This window comes from Pristis pectinata, chromosome 31, assembly GCF_009764475.1.
Source record: "Pristis pectinata isolate sPriPec2 chromosome 31, sPriPec2.1.pri, whole genome shotgun sequence".
Lineage (NCBI taxonomy): Eukaryota > Metazoa > Chordata > Chondrichthyes > Rhinopristiformes > Pristidae > Pristis > Pristis pectinata.
In genome coordinates, this window is record NC_067435.1 from 11,345,788 (window position 1) to 11,367,379 (window position 21,592).

General features: G+C 45.3%; 2 protein-coding genes across 4 annotated transcripts in view; one reads left to right on the forward strand and one right to left on the reverse strand.

Moving 5' to 3' along the window:
• The window catches only part of man2b1 (mannosidase, alpha, class 2B, member 1), a 48,806-nt gene extending 42,034 nt beyond the window's left edge, over positions 1-6,772 (forward strand). Inside the window, exons 22-24 of the mRNA XM_052041882.1 lie at positions 1,402-1,551; positions 3,788-3,890; positions 5,419-6,772. Of these exons, the coding sequence (XP_051897842.1) occupies positions 1,402-1,551; positions 3,788-3,890; positions 5,419-5,528 (363 nt within the window). The 3' untranslated portion in view covers positions 5,529-6,772. The remainder of the gene's footprint in view (positions 1-1,401; positions 1,552-3,787; positions 3,891-5,418) is intronic.
• A 91-nt stretch (positions 6,773-6,863) lies between these two features.
• Positions 6,864-21,592, reverse strand: part of trmt1 (tRNA methyltransferase 1) — a 30,194-nt gene continuing 15,465 nt past the window's right edge. For all 3 annotated transcript variants that reach the window (XM_052041886.1, XM_052041884.1, XM_052041885.1), the window contains 9 exons: positions 20,103-20,186; positions 18,953-19,022; positions 17,613-17,747; positions 16,515-16,600; positions 13,279-13,387; positions 13,031-13,107; positions 12,106-12,225; positions 8,516-8,630; positions 6,864-7,546 (listed from right to left, as the gene is read on the reverse strand). In XM_052041886.1, coding sequence (XP_051897846.1) covers positions 7,469-7,546; positions 8,516-8,630; positions 12,106-12,225; positions 13,031-13,107; positions 13,279-13,387; positions 16,515-16,600; positions 17,613-17,747; positions 18,953-19,022; positions 20,103-20,186 — 874 coding nt within the window. In that variant the 3' untranslated portion in view covers positions 6,864-7,468. The remainder of the gene's footprint in view (positions 7,547-8,515; positions 8,631-12,105; positions 12,226-13,030; positions 13,108-13,278; positions 13,388-16,514; positions 16,601-17,612; positions 17,748-18,952; positions 19,023-20,102; positions 20,187-21,592) is intronic.

Genomic DNA, 21,592 nt, shown 5'->3' on the forward strand with positions numbered 1-21,592 from the left:
ACAATCCAAAAAAGGAATTCCTCTTCACCTCAGTCTTAAATGAACACCCATTTATCCCGAGACTTTACCTCCCCTTGTTCCGGATTCCCCCACCGGGGAAATCCTCTCAGCATCTATCTTGTCAAACTGAGGCTTTTCTCAACCTATTCGATCCCGTGACCCTTCTCTGCGCTCGCGCTCTCTCGCGCTCTCTGATAAGCAGGCCAAAGCTGCACCCAGTGCTCCAGGTGTAGGCTCGCCAAGGTCTTGTCCATTTGTAATGACACTTCCCCACTTTCGTACTCCATTCCTTTTACAATAAAGACCTCAAGAAATGTTTATTAAGCACTTCAATCACCATGGTATGGAAGACCTACGGACCAGGTGTTGGTAAATGGGATTGATGTCGATAGTCCATGCCAACCATCAAGTACCTGCAGGGCCTGTTTCTATGTTGCACGACTAACTTGATGACTCCATTAGCTTCTAAACTTTTATCTTTCATTTACTGTACTATTTGTACCAGGGCACCCAGATCTCAACAATAACATTCATTCACCTCAAATCATTTAAATAATATTTTGCTTTACTACTCTTCCTACCTACAAGATAAGATTTCTTTATTAGTCACATGTTCATTGAAACACACAGTGAAATGCATCTTTTGCGTAGAGTGTTCTGGGGGCAGCCTGCAAGTGTCGCCATGCTTCTGGTGCCAACATAGCATGCCCACAACTTACTAACCCCGTAACATCTTCCTAACCCATACGTCTTTGGAATGTGGGAGGGAACCGGAGCACCCGGAGGAAACCCACGCAGACACGGGGAGAATGTACAAACTCCTGAACCCGGGCTGCTGGCGCTGTAATAGCGTTACGCTACACTACTGTGCTATTTTCCCACACTATATAACCACCAACCAGGATTTTTGGCCCCTCTCTATATCCCCTTGGTGTCCTCCTCACAACTTGCTTTCCTACCCATCCTTGTATAGTTAGGCACCTTCTATGGGGAGGGTGAGTTAATATTTAGGGTGAAAGATCTTTCATTAGAACTGTGGCAGGTGCCAGATCATCGGTGATAAATCCAGCTGGGAATTTGAGGAAAAATCTTTTAGCCTGAGAGTAATGAGGATGAGGAAACTATTCCGACATCAGGGTAATACCACAGATAAAAGGATGAGGGGAAAACCACAGGTGTGTTTGAGAAACTTGGAATAAATACATGCAGGAGAAAGGAATGGGTTATGCCAAAGGGATGAGACAAACTAGATGGGAAAGGGCCTTGTGGAGCACAAACACTAGTATGCCTCAGTTGGGCCAAATGGCCTTTTTCTATGCTGTACTTTCTCCTGCAATACAATTGAACTGCTGTTTTTTGTTCTATAACTTCACCAGGGTCTTGTTTCTCTGACGTTTACAGTTCTCGGCCCTGAAGGAGGAGCTTCCCCACAACGTCCACCTCCTCACCCTGGCTCAGTGGGACTCCGAGTCCATCATTCTACGCCTGGAGCATCAGTTTGAACAAAGCGAGAGCAAAGTCTACTCCAAGCCCCAGACCGTGAATTTGGCAGTAGGTTCCTTACCTGGTTTTGGAGGTGGCAAAGATGTGGGAAGAGAGGAGGCAAGGGGGGGGGGGGGGGGGTGGTTGGAGGTCTATTGGACGTTATTAAATTCATCTTATGCTTCTGTAAACTTGGAATTACAGTAGGTAGAGCATAATTGGGATGATCCAGGCAGGAAGATGGATTAGCATTTTTTGTAGTGACTCTGGGCTGATCCAAAGCCAGTAATGTGCTTCAAATGTAGTCACAGTTGCAACTGAGGGAAATGGGTACAGGCAACCCCTGTGTTATGGCTGTTCGGGTAACAGGAATTTGCCTTTGAAGAATTCACAAACCACTAGTGAAAATTTGAGAGAAAGCTTTGCTCTCATGGAATTTGTGGGGAGAGAAAAAACTTTTTTTTTCCCAACTTGTGTGTCTTGACGCACGCGCAGATGGCACTGCTTCACATTATGGAAAACTGTGATGTGGACCACTTTCTAGGAACGCAACCCCTCCGCCTGTATTCAGTTTACGCACAGCAAGATCCCACAAATGTTGGCTGAGGGGGGAAAAAATAATGTCGCCAAGGTGGCCCAAAATATTGTCGTGGGACCTTTTGACATCCACTCGAGAGCAGACAAGACTGTCTGCTTAATGGCTCATCTGAAAGTCGGCATTGCTGACAGTGCAGCACTCCCTCAGACAGTCTAGGTTTTTGTGCTCCAGTTGATGAATTGGGATTGAACCCAGAAGACACTGTGCTGCAACTTTTGTTCTTGAGCTTGTGCTGAACGTGAGTCTTAAGCCACAGACCATTGGGTTAACTCTACATTGAGGACAGAAGGTAGTGGTGGCAGCTTGGGCTGTGTACCAGCAGAGAAAGGAAAGGTTTGGGAAATGTGAAGGACAAATCCACTGTCTTTTAAGTGGGGGCAGTCATGCACCCAGTGTGGTTCCATGCCAGATATAAACCTAAAAGGGTGCTGATTTTATCTACTCTGGTAGTTCACAGTGGGTCTCAGTACCTGAGAAGAAGGTAACTAGCAGGCAGGGTCCCTGCTCCTGGCTGCTCCAGGAAACACGCAGCAACAGTAGACAAGACAAGATCTGTGCCAGGGTTATAGGGCCGCGCATTGGTGCAGCCGGGAGAGCTGCTGCCTCACAGTGTCAGAGACCTGGGTTCAACCCTGTCTTTGGGTGCTGTCTGTTTGGAGTGTGCATGTTCTCCCTGTGACGAGGATGATTCCTGGAATGCAAGGGCTTACATACGAGGAGCATTTGTCGGCTCTTGGACTGTATTCATTGGAGTACAGAAGAATGAGAAGGGACCTCATAGAAACATCTACTCAGAAACACTTCAAATGTTGAAAGGATGGGACAAAGTTGTCTCCCTTGGTGGGTGAGTCCAGGACAAGAGGGCACAGTTTTAGAATTAGAGGGTACCCATTTAAAACAGAGATGAGGAGAAATTTCTTTAGCCAGAGGGTCGTGGATTTATGGAATTCGTTGCCACATACAGCTGTGGAGGCCCGATCATTGGTTTAAGGAGGAGATTGATAGGTATCTAATTAGTCAGGGTTTCAAGGGATATGGGGAAAAGGCTGGGAATTGGGGCTAGATGGGAGAATAGTTTAACTCATGGTGAAGTGGCGGAGCACTTGATGAGCCGAATGGCCTACTTCTGCTCTCTTGTCTTGTGATCTTGTGCCCGCATGGGTTTCCTCCCACATCCCAATATGTTCGGTGGAAGTTGAATTGGCCACTGTAAATTGCCCCTTAATGTAGGTGAGTGATAGAATCTGGGGAGAAGTTGATGGGAATGTGGAGAGAAGAGGCTACAGGATAATTAGAGGGGGAATGGGACTGCTCAATGGTCCAAAGAAAAACATGGAAGTACAGTTCCCTCTGCCTCTGACCACAGGGGTTTCCTCTGGTTTGTTTCCAATGTGCCAAGTTGGTAGTTAATTGCCCACCAAGTTCCATAGTGTGTAGGTGAGTGATGGATTGGGGGCTGGATTGGCAGGTGTACGAGGAGAATAAAATAGGATTAGTGTAAACTGTTGCTTGAAGGTCAGTGTGGAATCAGTGGGCCGAAGGGCCTGATTATGTGCTGTATGATTCTGTAGGTCACTCAGTTCAAAGTGTTGGCCTATGCTAGCTGCTTGAGAGAAGGACATTTTCAACCAAAGTCTTCAGGGGGAGGGAAGCAGAAAACAGTGAACTGTAGCCCCCCCTCATCATTTTTCTCTTATTCCTCTCCAGCATTTGTTTTCTGCATTTGAGATCACATCCGTGGAGGAAATGTCTCTGGGTTTCAACCAGCAGAAGAAGGACATGTCCAGGCTCACCTGGAATACTGCACAAGGTTGGTCCTGCAATTCCAAGCTTCTGACTCAAACTCCTTTCAAGGCCTTGGGTATAATTTGTCCCTCTCTGCAGTGCAGAGCGTGGAGCTGTGGAGTGGGGAACAGTTAACATTGGCCCTTCACCACAACTGGAAAAAGAACCCTGGTCTCTCACCTTCTGTTGCAGAGAGGAGCAGTGGAGAGAACAAAGGAAATGCCTGTGTGGTGGACACCAAGATTGTCCAGGTGACAGGATTGCTTTTGATACCATCTGAGAGAGGGAGGTGAATGCTTGGTAATCTTGCTCTATCTACACTCCAGCCAAACTAGCTATGATTCCCTCTCAAATAGTATAAGAAACAATTGCCACTTTAGTCTCCAACCCATCACATACGTTCCTTCCTGCAACTTAAAGCATACTCGTTTCCTCCCTTTTTCCCAGTTCTGATGAAGGGTCATTGACCTAAAACCGTAACTATTTCTCCCTGTAGATGCTGGTTGATCTGCTGAGAATCATTGGTATCTTGTGTTTTGTTTTTCATTTCAGATTTCCAACAGTATTTTGTTTTTCAGATCTTGAACCTGTTCAACTCACACAGCTGCTCTGAAGCCAGTCCTTGTGCAAGACAGCTTCATATCCAGCTGCCAATTCCACCCCCCACTTGGGCCTGGGCAACAATGGGAGGGGGTGGAAAGAGAGCTCGGCTGGTGTCCCCACCCTCCCCTGAACCTAGCATTTAAATCCAGACAGTTGGATGAAAGCGTAGCAACTTTTGTGGGCTCCAAGGAAACTTCTTGGGGGGGGGGGGAAGAGGCCAATGTGTGTTCTGATCACATTGCCAACGCCAAGATTAACAGAGGCTCCTAGAGTTAAAGAAATCTAGGAGAATTGGATTAAGGGTTATTCGACTGTGTTGCCTGGTTGGAGACAGGACCTTGTTTGGGGAACCTTCAACTGTTTCTATTTTAAATAAGGTATCTTTAACTTTGCAAAGCAACTCTAGGTGCTTCAATAAAGCAAAATCAAGAAAACTTATGCCAAGCTAAATGAGGAGAGATAACAAGATATTAAGCAGGGTCTTAAAGGAGAAAGTGAGAGGGGTGATGGAAAATTCCAGAGCTTAGAGACTTGGCAGCTGAGAACACAGCCACCAGTAGTCAATAATTAGATTTGGGCTTCCTCAAGAGGCCAGAATTCGGAGTATGGCTATCATGGAGAGTTATAAGGCCCACAGGAGTTTAGAGAAGAAGAATTGGTGACGGCTTGGATGTGAAAACAAGGGTGAGAATTGAAGAAAAATGTGTTGCTTCACCAGGAGCTTGAGTAGGAAGACAGCACAGAAGCAAATGACAAAACTGAGTTGAGCAGAGTTTTGGATAACTTAAGGAAAGGTTAAAGTGGGGAGGCTGGTCAAGAATTCAGTGGAAATTGTGACTGGAAATAAATGTAATCAGTAGCCCAAACCGAAGGGACTCTGTGTATAGTGCATGTAATATTTCTAATATAATGTGCTTTTATCTCTTCCCCCCCCCCCCCCCCCCCCCCAGAGAAGGATGGCTCCAACTCGTTCTCCAGCCATAACAGTACCTCCGAGCACACTGTGACTCTTCATCCAATGGAAATCCGCACCTTTCGTGTTCGCATTCGCCAGGGCTAACCACCTTTGGCTAACTAGGACCGAGAATACTGCAAGAATGAGCCAAACAGGCACATGACATTCCTGAATCAATCCACACTGGGTCTTTTAACCTTGGCTGGATAGTGCCTTCCACTGCTCCAATGCCTCCCTATTAGCAAGGGCTGGGCCTTTTTTTAAAAGTTCCTGCACTTCTTAATCCATACTTCGTGGATTTGGCTTCTATTGGCACATTTTAAAGGGGTCAGTCAGTCACCTAACTGATTTTGGAATATAATTGGCATCTTACACCTTGGAGCAGCTACCCTCTTACTTGCCTCCTTTTTATTTCAATGGTTAAGGGAAAATAACAAGAAGCAATCAGGTAATATTTTGGATCCATTCCCGTTCAGTACTCTTTTCCTCCACATCCACGAACCCACGCGCCAGCCTTTCTGTTACAAGGAGGGAGGATTTTGTGTTCTTAACCTTTTGGGGCAGGTTAACAGTCATTTTAGGCCAAACAAAGATTCTATAAGTGTGCAATATACCTTTTCCAAAATGTGCCCTTGGTTAAGTGCATCCATGCAAAATCTTTGCTATATCAAGGGGTACAAAGTACAAGGTTCCTTCCTCCCTTTAACAAATCCTTTGCTGGAACCCTGAAAACAACAAATGCATTGTGGCTGAACTGACCAGACAATCATTAACCTTTTTTTCCCCCCTCTACCAGCCCCACCCCAATAAAATGAAGGGAGTCTGTATAATTCAGATTAAAGCATCTGGGAGACTGTGCAATAGGTTTTTAAATTCCTGGTGACCACTTTTATACAGAAAGTCCCATTTGAATCCAATAATGAAGAAAGATAGATTTGGTCAAAGTATTGTTTAACTTGGGTATTAATGCAAGAGTCAAAGCATGGAAACACTAGTATAAGAAGTAGGTGAAACTGCCCATCAGCTAATTGTGCCCCCTACTCAAGTGACATAAAACAGATGTTCCCAATGTGTGGTTCTTGTGCACTCTGAGGATATCTGGGGAAAACCAGGCAATGGTGGGAGTTGGAGAGAAGGGAACATGGGGGAAATATTGTCTGGCAAATTATTGGCATTTAAGGGACTAAATGTGCTGGGAGAGATACAAGGATTTGAATGGAAGGGGGCAACCACTAAAATGTGACAGCATCGAACATGAAGTGTAAATTTGTACCTTGTTTTTAAACAAAGGCCATAAAAATTAACGAAATAAACCTCAGGTCGACACGTACCAGTGCAAGTATTTTTTTTTCTCTCCACACGCCTTTAAATGCTAGTACTATCCTCATGCCAGCAATGTTAATTTATAGAGGGGAAAGGTTTACTGTGCAAGGGAGGGAGATGGTGGAGAAAGACATACAGTGGAAAAGAACTTGAACAAAAAAAAAGAAAGCCTTCAACAAAAAGAATTCCAACCTCCAGCAATCAATGAGTTCAATCAACAGCTCTCTTGGCAAGATGGGGCATGCTGTTGCTACAACATCCTTGGTGTTTCAGTGGTTGAAAAAAAAAGCAAAGAAGCACTGCATTCCTCTGTTTGGATGGGATTACTTTATAATTGATCAAGGGCCAAGTTTTAGATCAACAGAAGTATTAAAATTGGCCTTGATACACACAAGGGATTAGGCATAAATTCCTGTCTTAGGGCACTGTTAAGTAACCCACACACTTAGATGTGAGGCATGACTGGGATGGGTTTGTCAGTGGTGGGGCACTGATTTCCTGGAACTACACCTCAAGAGTGTTAGTACAGACAGGTTCGTTACACTTCAGCTACAGATTTCTTTAAAAAAAAGTTTAATTAAAAATAAAATTGAAACACTGCATGTAGAATCTTGAACTTTACATTCCATTTACAGATTCTGCACCACTTACAGTGAGGGCATAGAGTCAGTAGTTGTGGTAATTACAACTGCACATCTTAGGGCGGGTGCTTTGGAGAGTTTTCATTTGGGCCCATTCTCCACTGTCTCACTCTCCTGTTGATGTGAGTAATGGCACTCCTGTCCATATGTGCAGTTACCCTGTGGTAAGAAGGGAAAAATCAGCCAAAGATTTATACCCATAGTTCACCACTGCTTGTCATGTGTATTAATACCCATAAAGGCCAGCAGTCTGCTGTGGTGTGATATGGTTAAACCTTCCATTTTACACTCAGAGTGGCAACACGATGAAGTGTTAAATCCACCTGGTTGAGATGGAAAATTAACCACACCTCAATTACTGGAGCAATGGCTTAAAAGATCAGTTGGAGAATCTTCAAGGGAGTCCTGAGCCTAAATGACTGCTGCATTGTACACAAACCACACAAGGTGGTTGCATTGCAGTCTGGCATGGAACAGTAGCATTTCAGAGGGGGATGAGTAGGTCTTCATCTCTTTGGGATACTCTACAAATTTATGTAAATAGCAAAGGAAGTCCTGACCCCAAACAATGCTAGCTGGTGAAACATTCACCACTTTACATTCTCAGAATGTGGGCATCAAGGACAAGGCCATTATGGTGCTCTTAAGAACGTGGTAGATGCCACCATCTTGAACCATCACTCCCATTTGTTGGGTGAAGAATTCCAGGACTCAGTGATGACAAGTGTTATATTTCCAAGTCGATGTGTTACACAGGTTTATGGGGAACCAGTAGGTAGTAGTGTTTCCAAACTGCCCTTGACCTCAAGTGCTCTAAAAGTCAATGTAAACAACTGCAGTGCATCTTCTAGACAGTACACATTGTAGACAGTACACACTGCAGCCAGTGTGTGCCAGTGAAGGAGTGAAAACTTAGAGTGGAGGATAAGCTACACAGTTAGCAACCCAAGTATGGCTGCCGGATCAATGCAGAGAAGGAACAGAAATGATTTTAGTGCAAGGATTAATGACTTGTGTATCCGACTTGACCTGTCATAAGTGCCTGCTGTAAGCACCATTCAGAGCTCTGAGAACTTGATGGGAACAAGGCTGGTTCACTGAAGCTTCACCACGAGTTAGTGCCCTTACCTCTCTGAACTTCTTACAGGGGATTTGTTTCCCACACTCCAGATCTTCGTTCCGCTGCTTCCGTTTGTTCTGCAGCCGTTTTCTTTTTTCTTCTAGACACGGATGGATTCCTCCACTAGGAGATAAAAAGTACCAGTCCTTGAACACTCCAGCTCATCCTTCATTCAAGCAGCAAACTACTGTTACGTCTATGACCAAGTCTAGCATGGAAAGAATCCCTTAATAGAGCACGGAAATGCCCATTGGGTCACTGTGACTCAGAAGCTCCAGGGGTTGATCACTAGAGCAGATGTGGCCATAACAAGTTAGAACATAGAACAGTACAGCACAATACAGGCCCTTCGGCCCACAATGCTGTGCTGACCTTTAAACCTCGCCTAAGACTATCTAACCCCTTCCTCCCACATATCCCTCTATTTTAAATTCCTCCATATGCTTACCTAGTAATTTCTTGAATTTGACCAATGTACCTGCCTCCACCACCGCCCCAGGCAGCGCATTCCATGCCCCAACCACTCTCTGGGTAAAAAACCTTCCTCTGATATCTCCCTTGAACTTCCCACCCATTACTTTAAAGCCATGCCCTCTTGTATTGAGCATTGGTGCCCTGGGAAAGAGGCGCTGGCTATCCACTCTATCTATTCCTCTTAATATTTTGTACACCTCTATCATGTCTCCTCTCATCCTCCTCCTCTCCAAAGAGTAAAGCCCTAGCTCCCTTAGTCTCTCCTCATAATGCATAGTCTCTAAACCAGGCAGCATCCTGGTAAGTGTCCTCTGCACCCTTTCCAACGCTTCCACATCCTTCCTGTAATGAGGCGACCAGAACTGGACACAGTACTCTTAAGTGTGGTCTAACCAGAGTTTTGCAGAGCTGCATCATTACCTCGCGGCTCTTAAAACTCGATCCCACGACTAATGAATGCTAACATCCCAAAAGCTTTCTTTAACTACCCTATCCAACTGTGAGGCAACTTTCAGGGATCTGTGGATATGGACCCCCAGATCCCTCTGCTTCTCCACACTGCCCAGAATCCTGCCATTAACTTTTTACTCTGCCTTGGAGTTTGTCCTTCCAAAGTGTACCACCTCACACTTCTCCGGATTGAACTCCATCTGCCACTTCTCAGCCCAGCTCTGCATCCTATCAATGTCCCTCTGCAATCTTCGACAGTCCCCCATACTATCCACAACACCACCAACCTTTGTGTCATCTGCAAACTTGCCAACCCACCCTTCTACCCCCTCATCCAAGTCATTAATAAAAATCACGAAAAGCAGAGGTCCCAGAACCGATCCTTGTGGGACACCGCTAGTCACAGCCCTCTTACTTAAGTTGATTAAGTTTTATTGGGGGTGGGGTAGGGGTTGGAGACAAAAGGGAGTGGGAGATGGAGTTGTAATTGTGAACTGTGGGTCAATAATCAGCAGGGTACTCATATCTAGTGGGCGAGTTTGAGATCCCACCTCCCGAAAAATCCTTGTTTGGTTTGCTAGAGCAACACGCAAAACGCTGGAGGAACTCAGTGGGTCAGGCAGCATCTATGGAGAGAAATGGACAGTCAACATTTTGGGTCAAGACCCTTCAACTGACTGTCCCGACCCATAACGTCGACTGTCCATTTCACCCCATACACGCTGCCTGAACCGCTGATTTCCTCCGGCGGTTTGGTGTGTTGCTGCAGATTTCCAGCATCTGCAGTCTCCCGTGTCTTGGTTTACCAGAGCCCAATTCACTGGTTAGGGTGTGAAGGTGGAGGTGGAGGTGGAGGTGGGGGTGGGGGTGGGGGGTGGAAAGGCAATGACATTAATCAGCCTGATAATCCTGTTTCTGCTCACTCTTCTGCGAGGCAAGAGGGCAAAGAAAAAACAATGCTGCTCTGGGAGTTGGTTGATCATCCTGGGAATCGTTCCCTTTGAAAACACTGAAGGGCAAAAAGAGATGGAAACAACTCCAGCTACAGCTTCTACTCCTGTCAGTATAAAACACACAATGTAGTTCTTTCAGCACAGAGGGCAGGGGAGCGAGGGCATTGGCAGGTGGGAGTGGCAGAATGAGACTCACTTCATTGAGTTGACAGTAAGGAAGCCATAGAGTCAGTTGTACAGCACAGAAAGAGGCCTTCCAGCCCACCACGTTCGTGCCAACCTTTTTGCCCATGTTAGGAATTGGTTTATTATTGTCACATGTACTGAGGTACAGTGAAAATATTGTCTTACATACCATTCACACAGGTCATTACACAATGCATTGATGTAGTACAAGGTAGAACAATACAGAATGCAGAATAAAGTGTCACAGTTACAGAGCAAGTCATAAGGTGCAAGGTCATAACAAGGTAGATTGTGAGGACAAGAGTCTACCTTATCGTACAAGGGAACCTTTCAACAGTCTTATTACAGTGGGACAGAAGCTGTCCTTGAGCCTGGTGGTACATGCTTTCAGGCTTTTGTATCTTCTGCCCGATGGGGGGGGCAGTGGGGGACAAGAAAAAATGTCTGGAGTGGGTGGGGTCTTTGATCATGTTGGCTGCTTTACTGAGGCAATGAGAAGTGTAAACAGAGTCCACAGGGCCTTGCCTATCTAAATGCCTTTTAAATGCAGTAATTGTATCCGATTCCTCCACCACCTCCGGCAGCACGTTCCAGGTATTAACCACTCTCTGTGTAAAAAAAAAACTTGCCCCTCGGAACCCATTTAAAAACTCCTTCCTCCCACTTTAAACCTATACCTTCTTGTTTTTTCTACATATACTCCTACCAGGGGAAAAAAGATTTTGACTATCTACCCTACTATCATAATCTTACATCTCTCTATCAGGTCACCCTTCAGCCTCCTTAACTCCTTGGAAAACATGCCCAGCCCATTTAATCTCTTCCCATAACTAAAGTCCTTCAATCCAGGCAACACCCTGGTGAATCCCCTCTGCACTCTCTCCAGTGCAACCACATCCTTCCTATAGAGTGGCCACCAGAACTGCACACAGTGCTCCAAATGCGACCTAGCCAGCGTCTGTATAGTGCAACACAGCATCCAAACTCTTGTATACTGTGCCCTGATCTATGAAGGCAAGTGCGCAATATATCTTCACTACCCCATCAACCTGTGTTGCCACCTTCACGGAACAATGATCTTGAAGTCCCTAATCTCGAAGGTCCCCAATGATCTTGAAGTCTTGCTGTTCATCAACATTCCTAAGTGCCCTACCATTTACTCTACATGCCCTACCCCTAAATGACTTCCCAAAATGCATCACCTCACACTTGTTGGGATTAAATTCCATTTGCCAATGCTCCAGCCAATTTTCCATCTGATCCATACCCTGCTGTAGCCTTTAACAACCTTCCTTGTTACCATTTTCTGTGCCATCTGCAGACTTAATCATACCCCCTTCCTGCATTTACATCCAAGTGAGTGTGACATCCCAGCAGGGGTGACTGCTGGTGTTTGCTGGGTTGTGAGCAAGGAATCCGAGACATGGAGCAGATGAAATGTCCCCCGCTGACCTTGCAACCAAAGGAGCCCTCCCCCTCCGCTGCCTTCCCCCCACCGTCAGTGTAACAGCGCCATCACTCTCACCGAACCTTACCTGGCCCTGGCCCTTGCCTTGGGCCCCCAGTTGGCTTCTGGATTTTCCTGGAATCGCTTCAGCCCTTTCTTCCTAGATTTTGGATTGGCATCTTCCCGGATGTCAAAGCAAGCCTGCAGACTGACACACATAGAATCATAGAACAGTACAGCACAATACAGGCCCTTCAGCCCACAATGTTGTGCATCGCCTAAGACTATCTAACCCCTTCCTCCCACATATCCCTCTATTTTAAATTCCTCCATATGTTTATCTAGTAATCTCTTGAATTTGACCGATGTACCTGCCTCCACCACCGCCCCAGGCAGCACGCTCCATGCCCCAACCACTCTCTGGGTAAAAATCCTTCCTCTGATATCTCCCTTGAACTTCCCACCCATTACTTTAAAGCTATGCCCTCTTGTATTGAGTACTTACATACACATACAGTGGATGTAAAAACCAGTTCGGACAGGAGTGGCTTATTCTGCCAGAACAGGTTTATTCTGAAGGAATTAGGTGCCAGAGGTTCAAGCATAACCGGCAAATGTAGCAATCTGAAAACCTCATTCACTTGGTCGGAATGTGCTTGAAAGAGCAACATAACAAGAGTATTCCTGACTATTCTGCCACTGCCCCTTTGCTCTAAATACCCCAGTCTCAGCAGCAACCCTGTCAATCCCATCTTGGAGGTGAGATGGAGTAATGGGGAAGCAGAATCTCAAAACAAGAAGCACTTAAGATTCCAAAAGTGAGAAAAGTAAACTAAACTAGTTACTTAATAATCACTCCTCCAATGTGAACATTCATTCCTTCCCTTGTGGGCACAAATGGCCACAGGGTGGGCCATCTACAAGGTTTGGGAGGTGCTGACGAAGAACATACTTGTAGCCAACTCAGAACAAACAGCTGCAACACCCAATCCAAATGATTGAAACCCACTTACACAGGCTCCTTGCTGAGGATCCGGAAGGCAGGACTGCTCTCGGACAGCTTCTCTCGCTTCACTGGGTGGATCTTTGCCTGTACCAGAAAGAGAGTCAGCGCTAAGCTACTAAGCACCTGCACCTCAAAATCCCGTGCCCAAGCCCAGCACCTGCACTCACAGTTAGACTTTTCAAGAGTCGACACTTTATTGACTTTATTGCATTTCGTGCCAAAACCAACATAAACACAGACAGATTCGCCTCTTACCCAGCTCCTCATGATATCCCAGATCACTGAATGTGGTGCGTCAGTTTTAACCGCATTTTTACAGGCGTGAGAGAGTGACACCCGATAACCAGCGTGAAGCAAGGACGACCTTACAGGGTTGGGGGAGGAGAATAGAAAGATTAAAATCATTTCAGCATTCAACGTACAATTCCATACGGCACACTAAATCCTTGTGTATTTAGTCACTATTTAATCACTTTTGGAGGTCATTCATGGAGCCATACAACACAGAAACAGGCCCTTCAGCCCGACAAGTCCATACCAGCCATCAAGCACCATTTGCACTAATCTCATTTTATTCTCCCCACATTCCCAGCAACTCCACCCTCCGCAGATTCTACCACTCATCTGCACACTAGGGGCAACTTGCCGATTAACTTACCAACCTGCACGTTTTTGGGATATGTGAGGAAACCGGAGACAAACCTACATGGTCACGAGGAGAACGTGCAAACGCCACACAGACAGCGCCGGAGGTCAGGATTGAACCCAAGTCACTCGAGTTGAGGCAAGTGTTCTACTAGCTGCGCCACCGTGCCACCCAATTTTGTTTCGTGCTTTTCAAAGTCTGGGACCTCAGAACCAGGAGATGAACGACATGCAATCTTTCACAACACTGATATCCAACACTTTCAAAGTCAGATGCAGAGTAAAGGCCCTTTTACGCTCTCACACACACAGTCTTTAAAAGGCATCTGTTGCTCAATCAATTCCCGCAGTAGCTTTCCTGTCCTTACCAAAATGCAAGTTCGTTCTCATGTTGATTTATAAATATACTGGGGTACACGTTAGCATTAGCAATTCTCTGCAATTAGCAAAAGACTTATATTTTCACTGCATTTATCTGCCTTTGAACCCAGGTTTATAGAGTCAAGAGCACAATGTGGCAGATCTTCCAAACACAGTTACACAGCTATAGTCAGCTGCTCTGCAATGACAATCAACACCCCAGCTAGGGCATGTCCTTAAATGGAGTACCTGGCATCAGATTCACTGTACCCCAATGATTCTCTCCCCACACAACTCCCCCTAGAGCAGAGCAATCTTGCCATCTTTGTACAACAAGCATTCGCCACCATCTCATGGACGGCACAAGCAGCAGGTACATCACCTGCACAAACTCGATTTCCACCCCATCACCTTTGTTATCTCCAACCCTTCCCTTATCTGCTGCTTTCTCACTTCTCCAGTTCTGATGAAGGGCCATCAGCCAGAAACATTAACTGTTTCTCTTTCCAGACCTGCTGAGAATTTGCATCATTACTTCAGATTGCCAGAATCAGCAGTATTTTGCCATCCGGCCAGTGTCTCTCCTGGCTGCACAAGCTGAGGTACTGCACTTGACGAGCAGGGAGAGTGGGAAGGCACACAGGGATAGTGTTTCCCCCATGCAAACCAAACACAAAATCCACACAGACTTCCCACTGGGTATCAGTGCCAGTTAACTGATCACTGCTTAAAATCAACATTCTCAATACAGTTCTGTCACAAGAAACTTGAGGATGTTGCCAGAACTAAAGGACCTGAGTTATAGGGAGAGGTTGGCCATGCTAGGTCTTTATTGCTTGGAATGTAGGAGAATGAGTGGCAACCTTATATAAGTGTGTAAAATTATGAGGGATAGATAAGGCGGACAGTCAGTCTTCCCCCCCCCCCCCCCCCCAGGGTAGGGGAGTCCAAAACTAGGGGGCATAGATTTAGGGTGGGAGGGGAAAGATTTAAAAGGGACCTGAGGGGCAACCTTTTCCATGCAGAGGGTGGTGAGTATATGGAACGAGCTGCCAGAGGAAGTGGTTGAGGGAGATACAATAGTATCATGTGTTTTTTCCCCTCTCTCCCCTTACCTTTGATCCATCCCCTGGTGGATCTGCTCTCCCCTCCTCCCTTGCACCTGCCTATCACTCTCTCTTACCTGCATCTACCTATCACCACCCTGCCTCCCCTCTTTTGTCCACCTATCACTGCTCTGCTTTTCCCTCCTATATATTGGGCTTCCCCTTTTCCTATCTTCAGTCCTGAAGAAGGGTCCTGACCCGAAACGTTGACCGCCTGCTTTTCTCCACGGATGCTGCCTGGCCTGCTGAATGTTTTTTTCATCTAGATTCCAGCATCTGCAGTCCGTTGTTTCTCATTTAAGAAGCACTTGGATAGGTACATGGAGGGGCAGGGCTTAGAGGGATATGAGCCAAACGCAGGAAATTGGGACTAGCTAGGTGGGCACCATGGTCGGCATGGACCTGTTGGGCCGAAGGGCCTATATCCGTGCTATATCACTTTACGACTCTAAACTTTCTAACACACAGTTAAAAAGTATGTAGATAGAAAGATGTTCTTAATTGAATTCTTCTGATTTATTCAAATATTCCATCAGGATTCTTTCCATGCTCCCTTTACCAGCTTGATATCTCCCTGGCATTTTTTAATTTCTCTTTTTTAAAATCTCTAGCATATCATTTGCCCATCTTGGCAGCGTATTGACACGTTTTGATATGTTTGTTTCAAAATGTATGTACTTCATCCATAAAATGCAAATGTAATACAGAAAATGCAATCAACATTTTCAAAACAAGTTGTGTTATTCCCATTGCTAAACGGTAGCACATCTTAATCATCATATAACACTTGAGCAAGTAGTTCACAGGGTGTTAGCTTGCCATGGTTCTAATCTGTACTCCTTCCTACTACAGCTCTTGCAAAGGTTGCACCCAGCTCCCGCAGGTCCCTTGGCACATAGTCCCACCCTTTGAGCATGCTAATTTACAGCATTCGACTGTGGACAACACCTTGCTCTGGAACACCCGCGAGTTTTGGGCATACCAGAGAGGGTCTTTCTCTCTTCTGATGGCTTCCTAGCACCGGTTAATACTCCTTTCTGTGTGCATCCCTGGGATAAAAGGGTTAATCACTGATAGCTATTTCTAGAGAAAAAACAAATTAGCCTGCATACATTTAAAGCAGGCTACAAACAAATCACTGCTCAATGAAGACAGGTTTCAATCCATACAAAATATGGAAAGAAATGTTAACTAGTAGAAAATAAGGGAAAACAGAAAATACTGGAAATACTCAGCAGGTCAGGCCACATCAGTGGGAAGAGAAATAGTTAACATTTCAGGACGAAGACCCTCTGGCAGTAGAGTACCAGTATTCATCTCCCGATGCTTTGTAAGAGATTCTCAGAGGAAAAAGGGAGAAGCCAAAACCAATAATCTTACCTCATCTGTAGGAGCGATGGGGTACTGCAGTGGATAACACTGCTCAGATGATCCATTGTGTGGTATAGAGGGCAATCTGGTAACTCCTGGCAAAGAGAAAATAATTTCAAGTGAACACCACAATGATTTGCAGTGAAAACTCCTTGCATTTCCATAGACAGAGGCCACGCTGGTGTCAAGTTTGTTCACTGTGATGTGGAGTAAAGGCATTTAGACCTGAAACAAGAGGTCCTTTTCTCTAGAGACACAAGAGACTGCAGATGCTGGAATCCAGAGTGGTAAAAAACAAACTGCTGGAGGAACTGAGTGGGTCAAGCAGAATCTGTGGGGGGTGGGGGTGAGGTGTTGGGGAAAAATTAAATCTTGCCCTTCTTCAGCCACCCGAGAAAGAGAGATAGAAATCATAATAAGGGCACAGGGTTTGTCGAGGATGGCTTCAAATCTTCCTGATGTTGTACTGCTAAGCACATCACTTGTTTCCTCCTATCTCCCTTGCATCAGCAGTCTCCAAAACCATCTCTTTCTCAATTCCAGTGCTGATGAAACTGAATTGAGAGTTTGTTCTAAATACAGAGTTACAAGAAGTTGCGTAGACTAGGACCTTATTCCTTGGAACACTGGAGATTGAAGGGTGATCTAATCATGGTATACAAGATCATGAGGGGCATAGACAGGGTGAAAAAAAGTCTTTTCTCCCCCAGGGAGGGTAAAGGTTTAAGATCAAAGGCAAGAGATTTAAAAGGGACATTGGGACTGCTTCTTCACGCAAAGGATGGTGCATATTTGGAACGAGCTGCCAGAAATAGTTGTTGAGGCAGGCACATCAGCAACATTTAAAAGCCATCTAGAGAAGTACATGGATAGGAGAGGTTTAGAGGGCTATGGGCCAAACACGGGCAGATGGGACTAGCTCGCTGGGCAACACAGTCAGCATGGACAAGTTGGGCTAAAGGGCCTGTTTCCATGCTGTATGACTCTATTTACACATGGAAGCATCTATTGGCTGTCAAAATGGCTGCTTCATTTACTTATACATCAATACAGAGATGGGCCAAATGTTGTGTCATTCTGTAGTCCACCAAAAACAAAAAGCCTCACCTCTGTGACCATGCTCAGCACGCCCAGTATCCTGTCCGAAGTCTTGAACCGCTGCGGGGTTTGTTCCACCGATTCAAGGACTTTCTTGATGAAACCCTGGTCATGGATCTGCTCAGCCCAGATTGGACCACCAAGCTGGAACCAGAAAAGAAGCATGAGCCCCTGGTCTCAAGAGACACAAAAACACAAGAGGATATCCTTCTCCTGGTGAACACCCACCTTAAGGCAGGCTGCCCTCTTTACCTTCTCAGTTCAACACCCACCCATCCTGACTCAGATTCCATTCTGCAGGGGCCAGTAGCTTCACGGATTGCACCAGTGATATTAAAGGCAGCAAAACACAAACTGCTGAGGAACTCAGCAGATCAGGCAGCATCTGTGAGGCAAAGGGAAATTTGACGTTTCAGGTCAAGACCCTGCATTGCGACCTATCCCTTTGCTCCACAGATGCTGCCTGATCCGCTGAGTTCCTCCAGCAACTCGCTTTTGCTCCAGATTCCAGAATCTGTCTGGTTGTCTCAATATTAAAGACAGGATAGGGATTTCCACTTATAAACTCCCATCCCCAAGATCATCTGTACATTCACTAACAAGTGCAGGCTGGAATAGCAAAGAATCGTCCGGTCATAACAGCTGGAACCACATAAGAAATGACTCATGCAAGAGTTTACAGTCAAAAATCAGCCAAGAATCTCTAATCTTCTTAGTGCTAGGCTAATAAAGGCCAGTTAACATGAAGCAGTAACATGGACATCTTAAAGGTGGCATAACTAACTTGTTGGTTTGCAATCCCACCCAGTCCCCTATTCCAACAAGCCAGACCACCCCCAATACCAATGATCTGGGTTAGAAAAAGTGCACAGACTACAGAGCCACAAGTTCTTGTCAAATTTAGTAGGGAATGGATTCATTTCTTGGGAGTTTCTGAAGGTATGATTATAAACACCAGCTGCAGCAAACAAAGTCAGCCAGTGTTTGCACATCACAAAACGTGAAACTAAGTTTACAATGATTAATTGAAAATGAGTCAAAGTTCTTACTGGGACTGCAATGTGTCCATACCAACACTGGCACCAGCCCAGACTCTCAATTCTCCCAGTTCTTTCTTCAAGTTGGAACAGTAGAGCACAGAAACAGGCCCTTCAGTGTTCTCTGCCCCTCTGCTCCTTTTCCACAGGCCATTTCTCTACATCTCCTGTCCTAGTCCCTCAGCTACTCCCATTCACATCCTAATGGCTGATGACATCTACTTTGGCAGAGGTCTGAATTCAGCACTATCACACTTTTGGAAGATGTATTCCAACAAAGGGAAGGAATGCCCGAATTGTCTGCTCCCTTACCTGGTGCCTGTGGCAGCAATACTCACACTCTGCCCCCACTGGTGGACCCGAACTTGCTGTGTACTTGTAACTGAAAAATACAAGAGATCCCTGGTTACTTACTCCAACCAAAATTTGCACTTCTGTAGGGGATTTTACAACTCAAAGACATCCCAAATTATTTTAGGCCCAAAGATTTTAAGTATAGGCTGCTGTCCGCACTACTGTGTTGCCAACACAGTGAGATCCCACGGTGTGGTGTGATAATGACAGAATAGCCTGCTTTTCTTGAAGATAACAGGGCGACAAATATTGTCCAGGACACCAGGGAGAACCAATATCTTTACCAAAGGAAGCAGGCAACGCCTTGGTTTAGTACCACAGATGGAAAGACAGCACCTTTGACAATGCAACACTCCACCAATAATTCACTAACGTGCCAGTTGAGACACCAGAGCTCAAGACTCTGCAATGACATTTGAACCCAACCTTCTAACTCTATATCACCTCCCAACAAAACACAGCTAACTGAATATTCATGCGTCATGCCTCTCTGGCAATACTTATTCACTTTACTTTTAAACAGCACCTTTTCACTCGCTGAAATCTGTTGCCTCAAAAGCTGTCAAGGTTTGACTAATCTACTGACTCAGTGTCCCTGCTCCCCAGTATCCAAAACAACCAAGTCTAATTTTGACTCATCCAGTAAGAGTGGAGGAACGAATGAGCTCACATTTCCACGGCAGCCTTCGCAACCTCAGGTCATTCCAACCTGGTTTACAAAGAGTTTCTGAAGTTGTGATGTGGGAAATGCGGCTGCCAACTTGCACAAGGTCAAGGTTTCACAACGGTCTTTGTGATGAACACCAGGCAGACTTATGGTCGAGGAATTAATATTGGTCCCTGGACTCCCCACGCTGCTCTTTAAAGCAATGCTAGGGGATCTTTTACGGCCACCAGTTGGCTTGGCTGAGCAGAGTGTCCTGGCAGCATTAGCAAGGAACTTTGCAACCACTGAATCGTACAGCACAGCATGTCCATGCCAACCATTGACAGTACCTTTCTATACCAATCTCATTTTCTAGCATTTGGCCCCTAGCCGCCTATACCCCAGGCACCTTACTGTCATTGGAATATACACTTAAGCAAAACAATGCTTAAGGTCACCTACTTTTTGCCATTGTGAATCATTTTTCCCATCCTTTGAATGTGGAAGGAGCCACACCCCACGCAGTGGTACACCAAAGCCTGCTTGCTGCAACAGAGAAACACAAGTAGTTACAGACCTTCCAGAATGAGATATACACTGAATGATAAATAATTCTTCTCTCTTCTTATGGTGAAGAATTGGTTTTGAGGTTACTGAATCAGTCACTGATTTATCACTAAGGTTACATAAAATAACAATATTATTTCCCAATTATAGTAGAGATGATTGTACAACTTTCCTGTCAATCAAGCCCAGTGATGACATCACTGCAAATGACAGGTTGATTTCTGCAGCCGATTTCTGCAGGCACGGTAGTGTAGCAGTTAGCATAACACTACTACAGCGCCAGCAACCTGGGTTCAATTCCGGCCGCTGTCTGTAGAGAGTTTGTATGTTCTCCCCGTGTCTGCGTGGGTTTCCTCCGGGTGCTCCCATATTCCAAAGACGTACGGGTTAGGAAGTTGTGGGCATGCTATGTTGGCGCCGGAAGTGTGGCGACACTTGCGGGCTGCCCCCAGAACATCCTACGCAAAGATGCATTTCACTGTGTGTTTCAATGTACATGTGACTAAAAGATCTTATCTTATCGTACCTAACTATCCTCCACTCTGTATTCTTCTGGAACAATTTACCTGCTTTTATTGGGAAAAGTTTCATAATTTCTGTGTCCTCCAGTCTATAATTAGACCACTTACTGGATTAGATTACTGCAGAATTGACCATTTAGTGGAACTATATGCTCCACCCTGCTTCAAACTCATGGCTGTCAATGATAGTGTTAATAGACAACATTCCACCTCCAATACTCTTTACATGAAAAATGTTATTGTCATTTCCATTCTAATTATTCTAGCAGTTATCTAAAATCTAAGCCCCCTGGTTATTGACCCCTTCTAAGAAAATGCATCTTTTTAATATAGTTTTCTCAATTTTATATAACCCTTAAAATCTCCCATCAGCTTCCTGTGTTTCAAAGTAATCAGCCCCAGCCGAGCCAAACCTTCATCATACTACAGCACTAGTGTTTATTTTGTACACGTGTAAGTTATGTATAATTTATGTTAATTTAAGCACGTTTGTCCTCATCTTGTAACGTACTGTGCTGCTGCTGCAAAAAGCTAATTCTCATGGCATTTTTCTCGTGTATGTATTCCTATGACAACAATAAACTTGAACTTCAACTTGCCCTGGCAATATCCTCACATCTCCCCATTGCCCCTCTGATCCCATCATACATCCTTGGAACGGGTGTCCAGAACAGTACAAGGACTCTAGCTGTGGCCTAACTACCATCTTGCACCTTTCAACCTGGACTTCTTTGCTGGAATTCTATGTTTTATCCAATAATGGAAAGTATCCAAGATGTATGCCTTACAGCTTATCTTCTATGCCACTTCCTCAAGGGTCTTTGGACATACTGTTCCTCTATGCTTTCTTAAATGGTCAGCGAG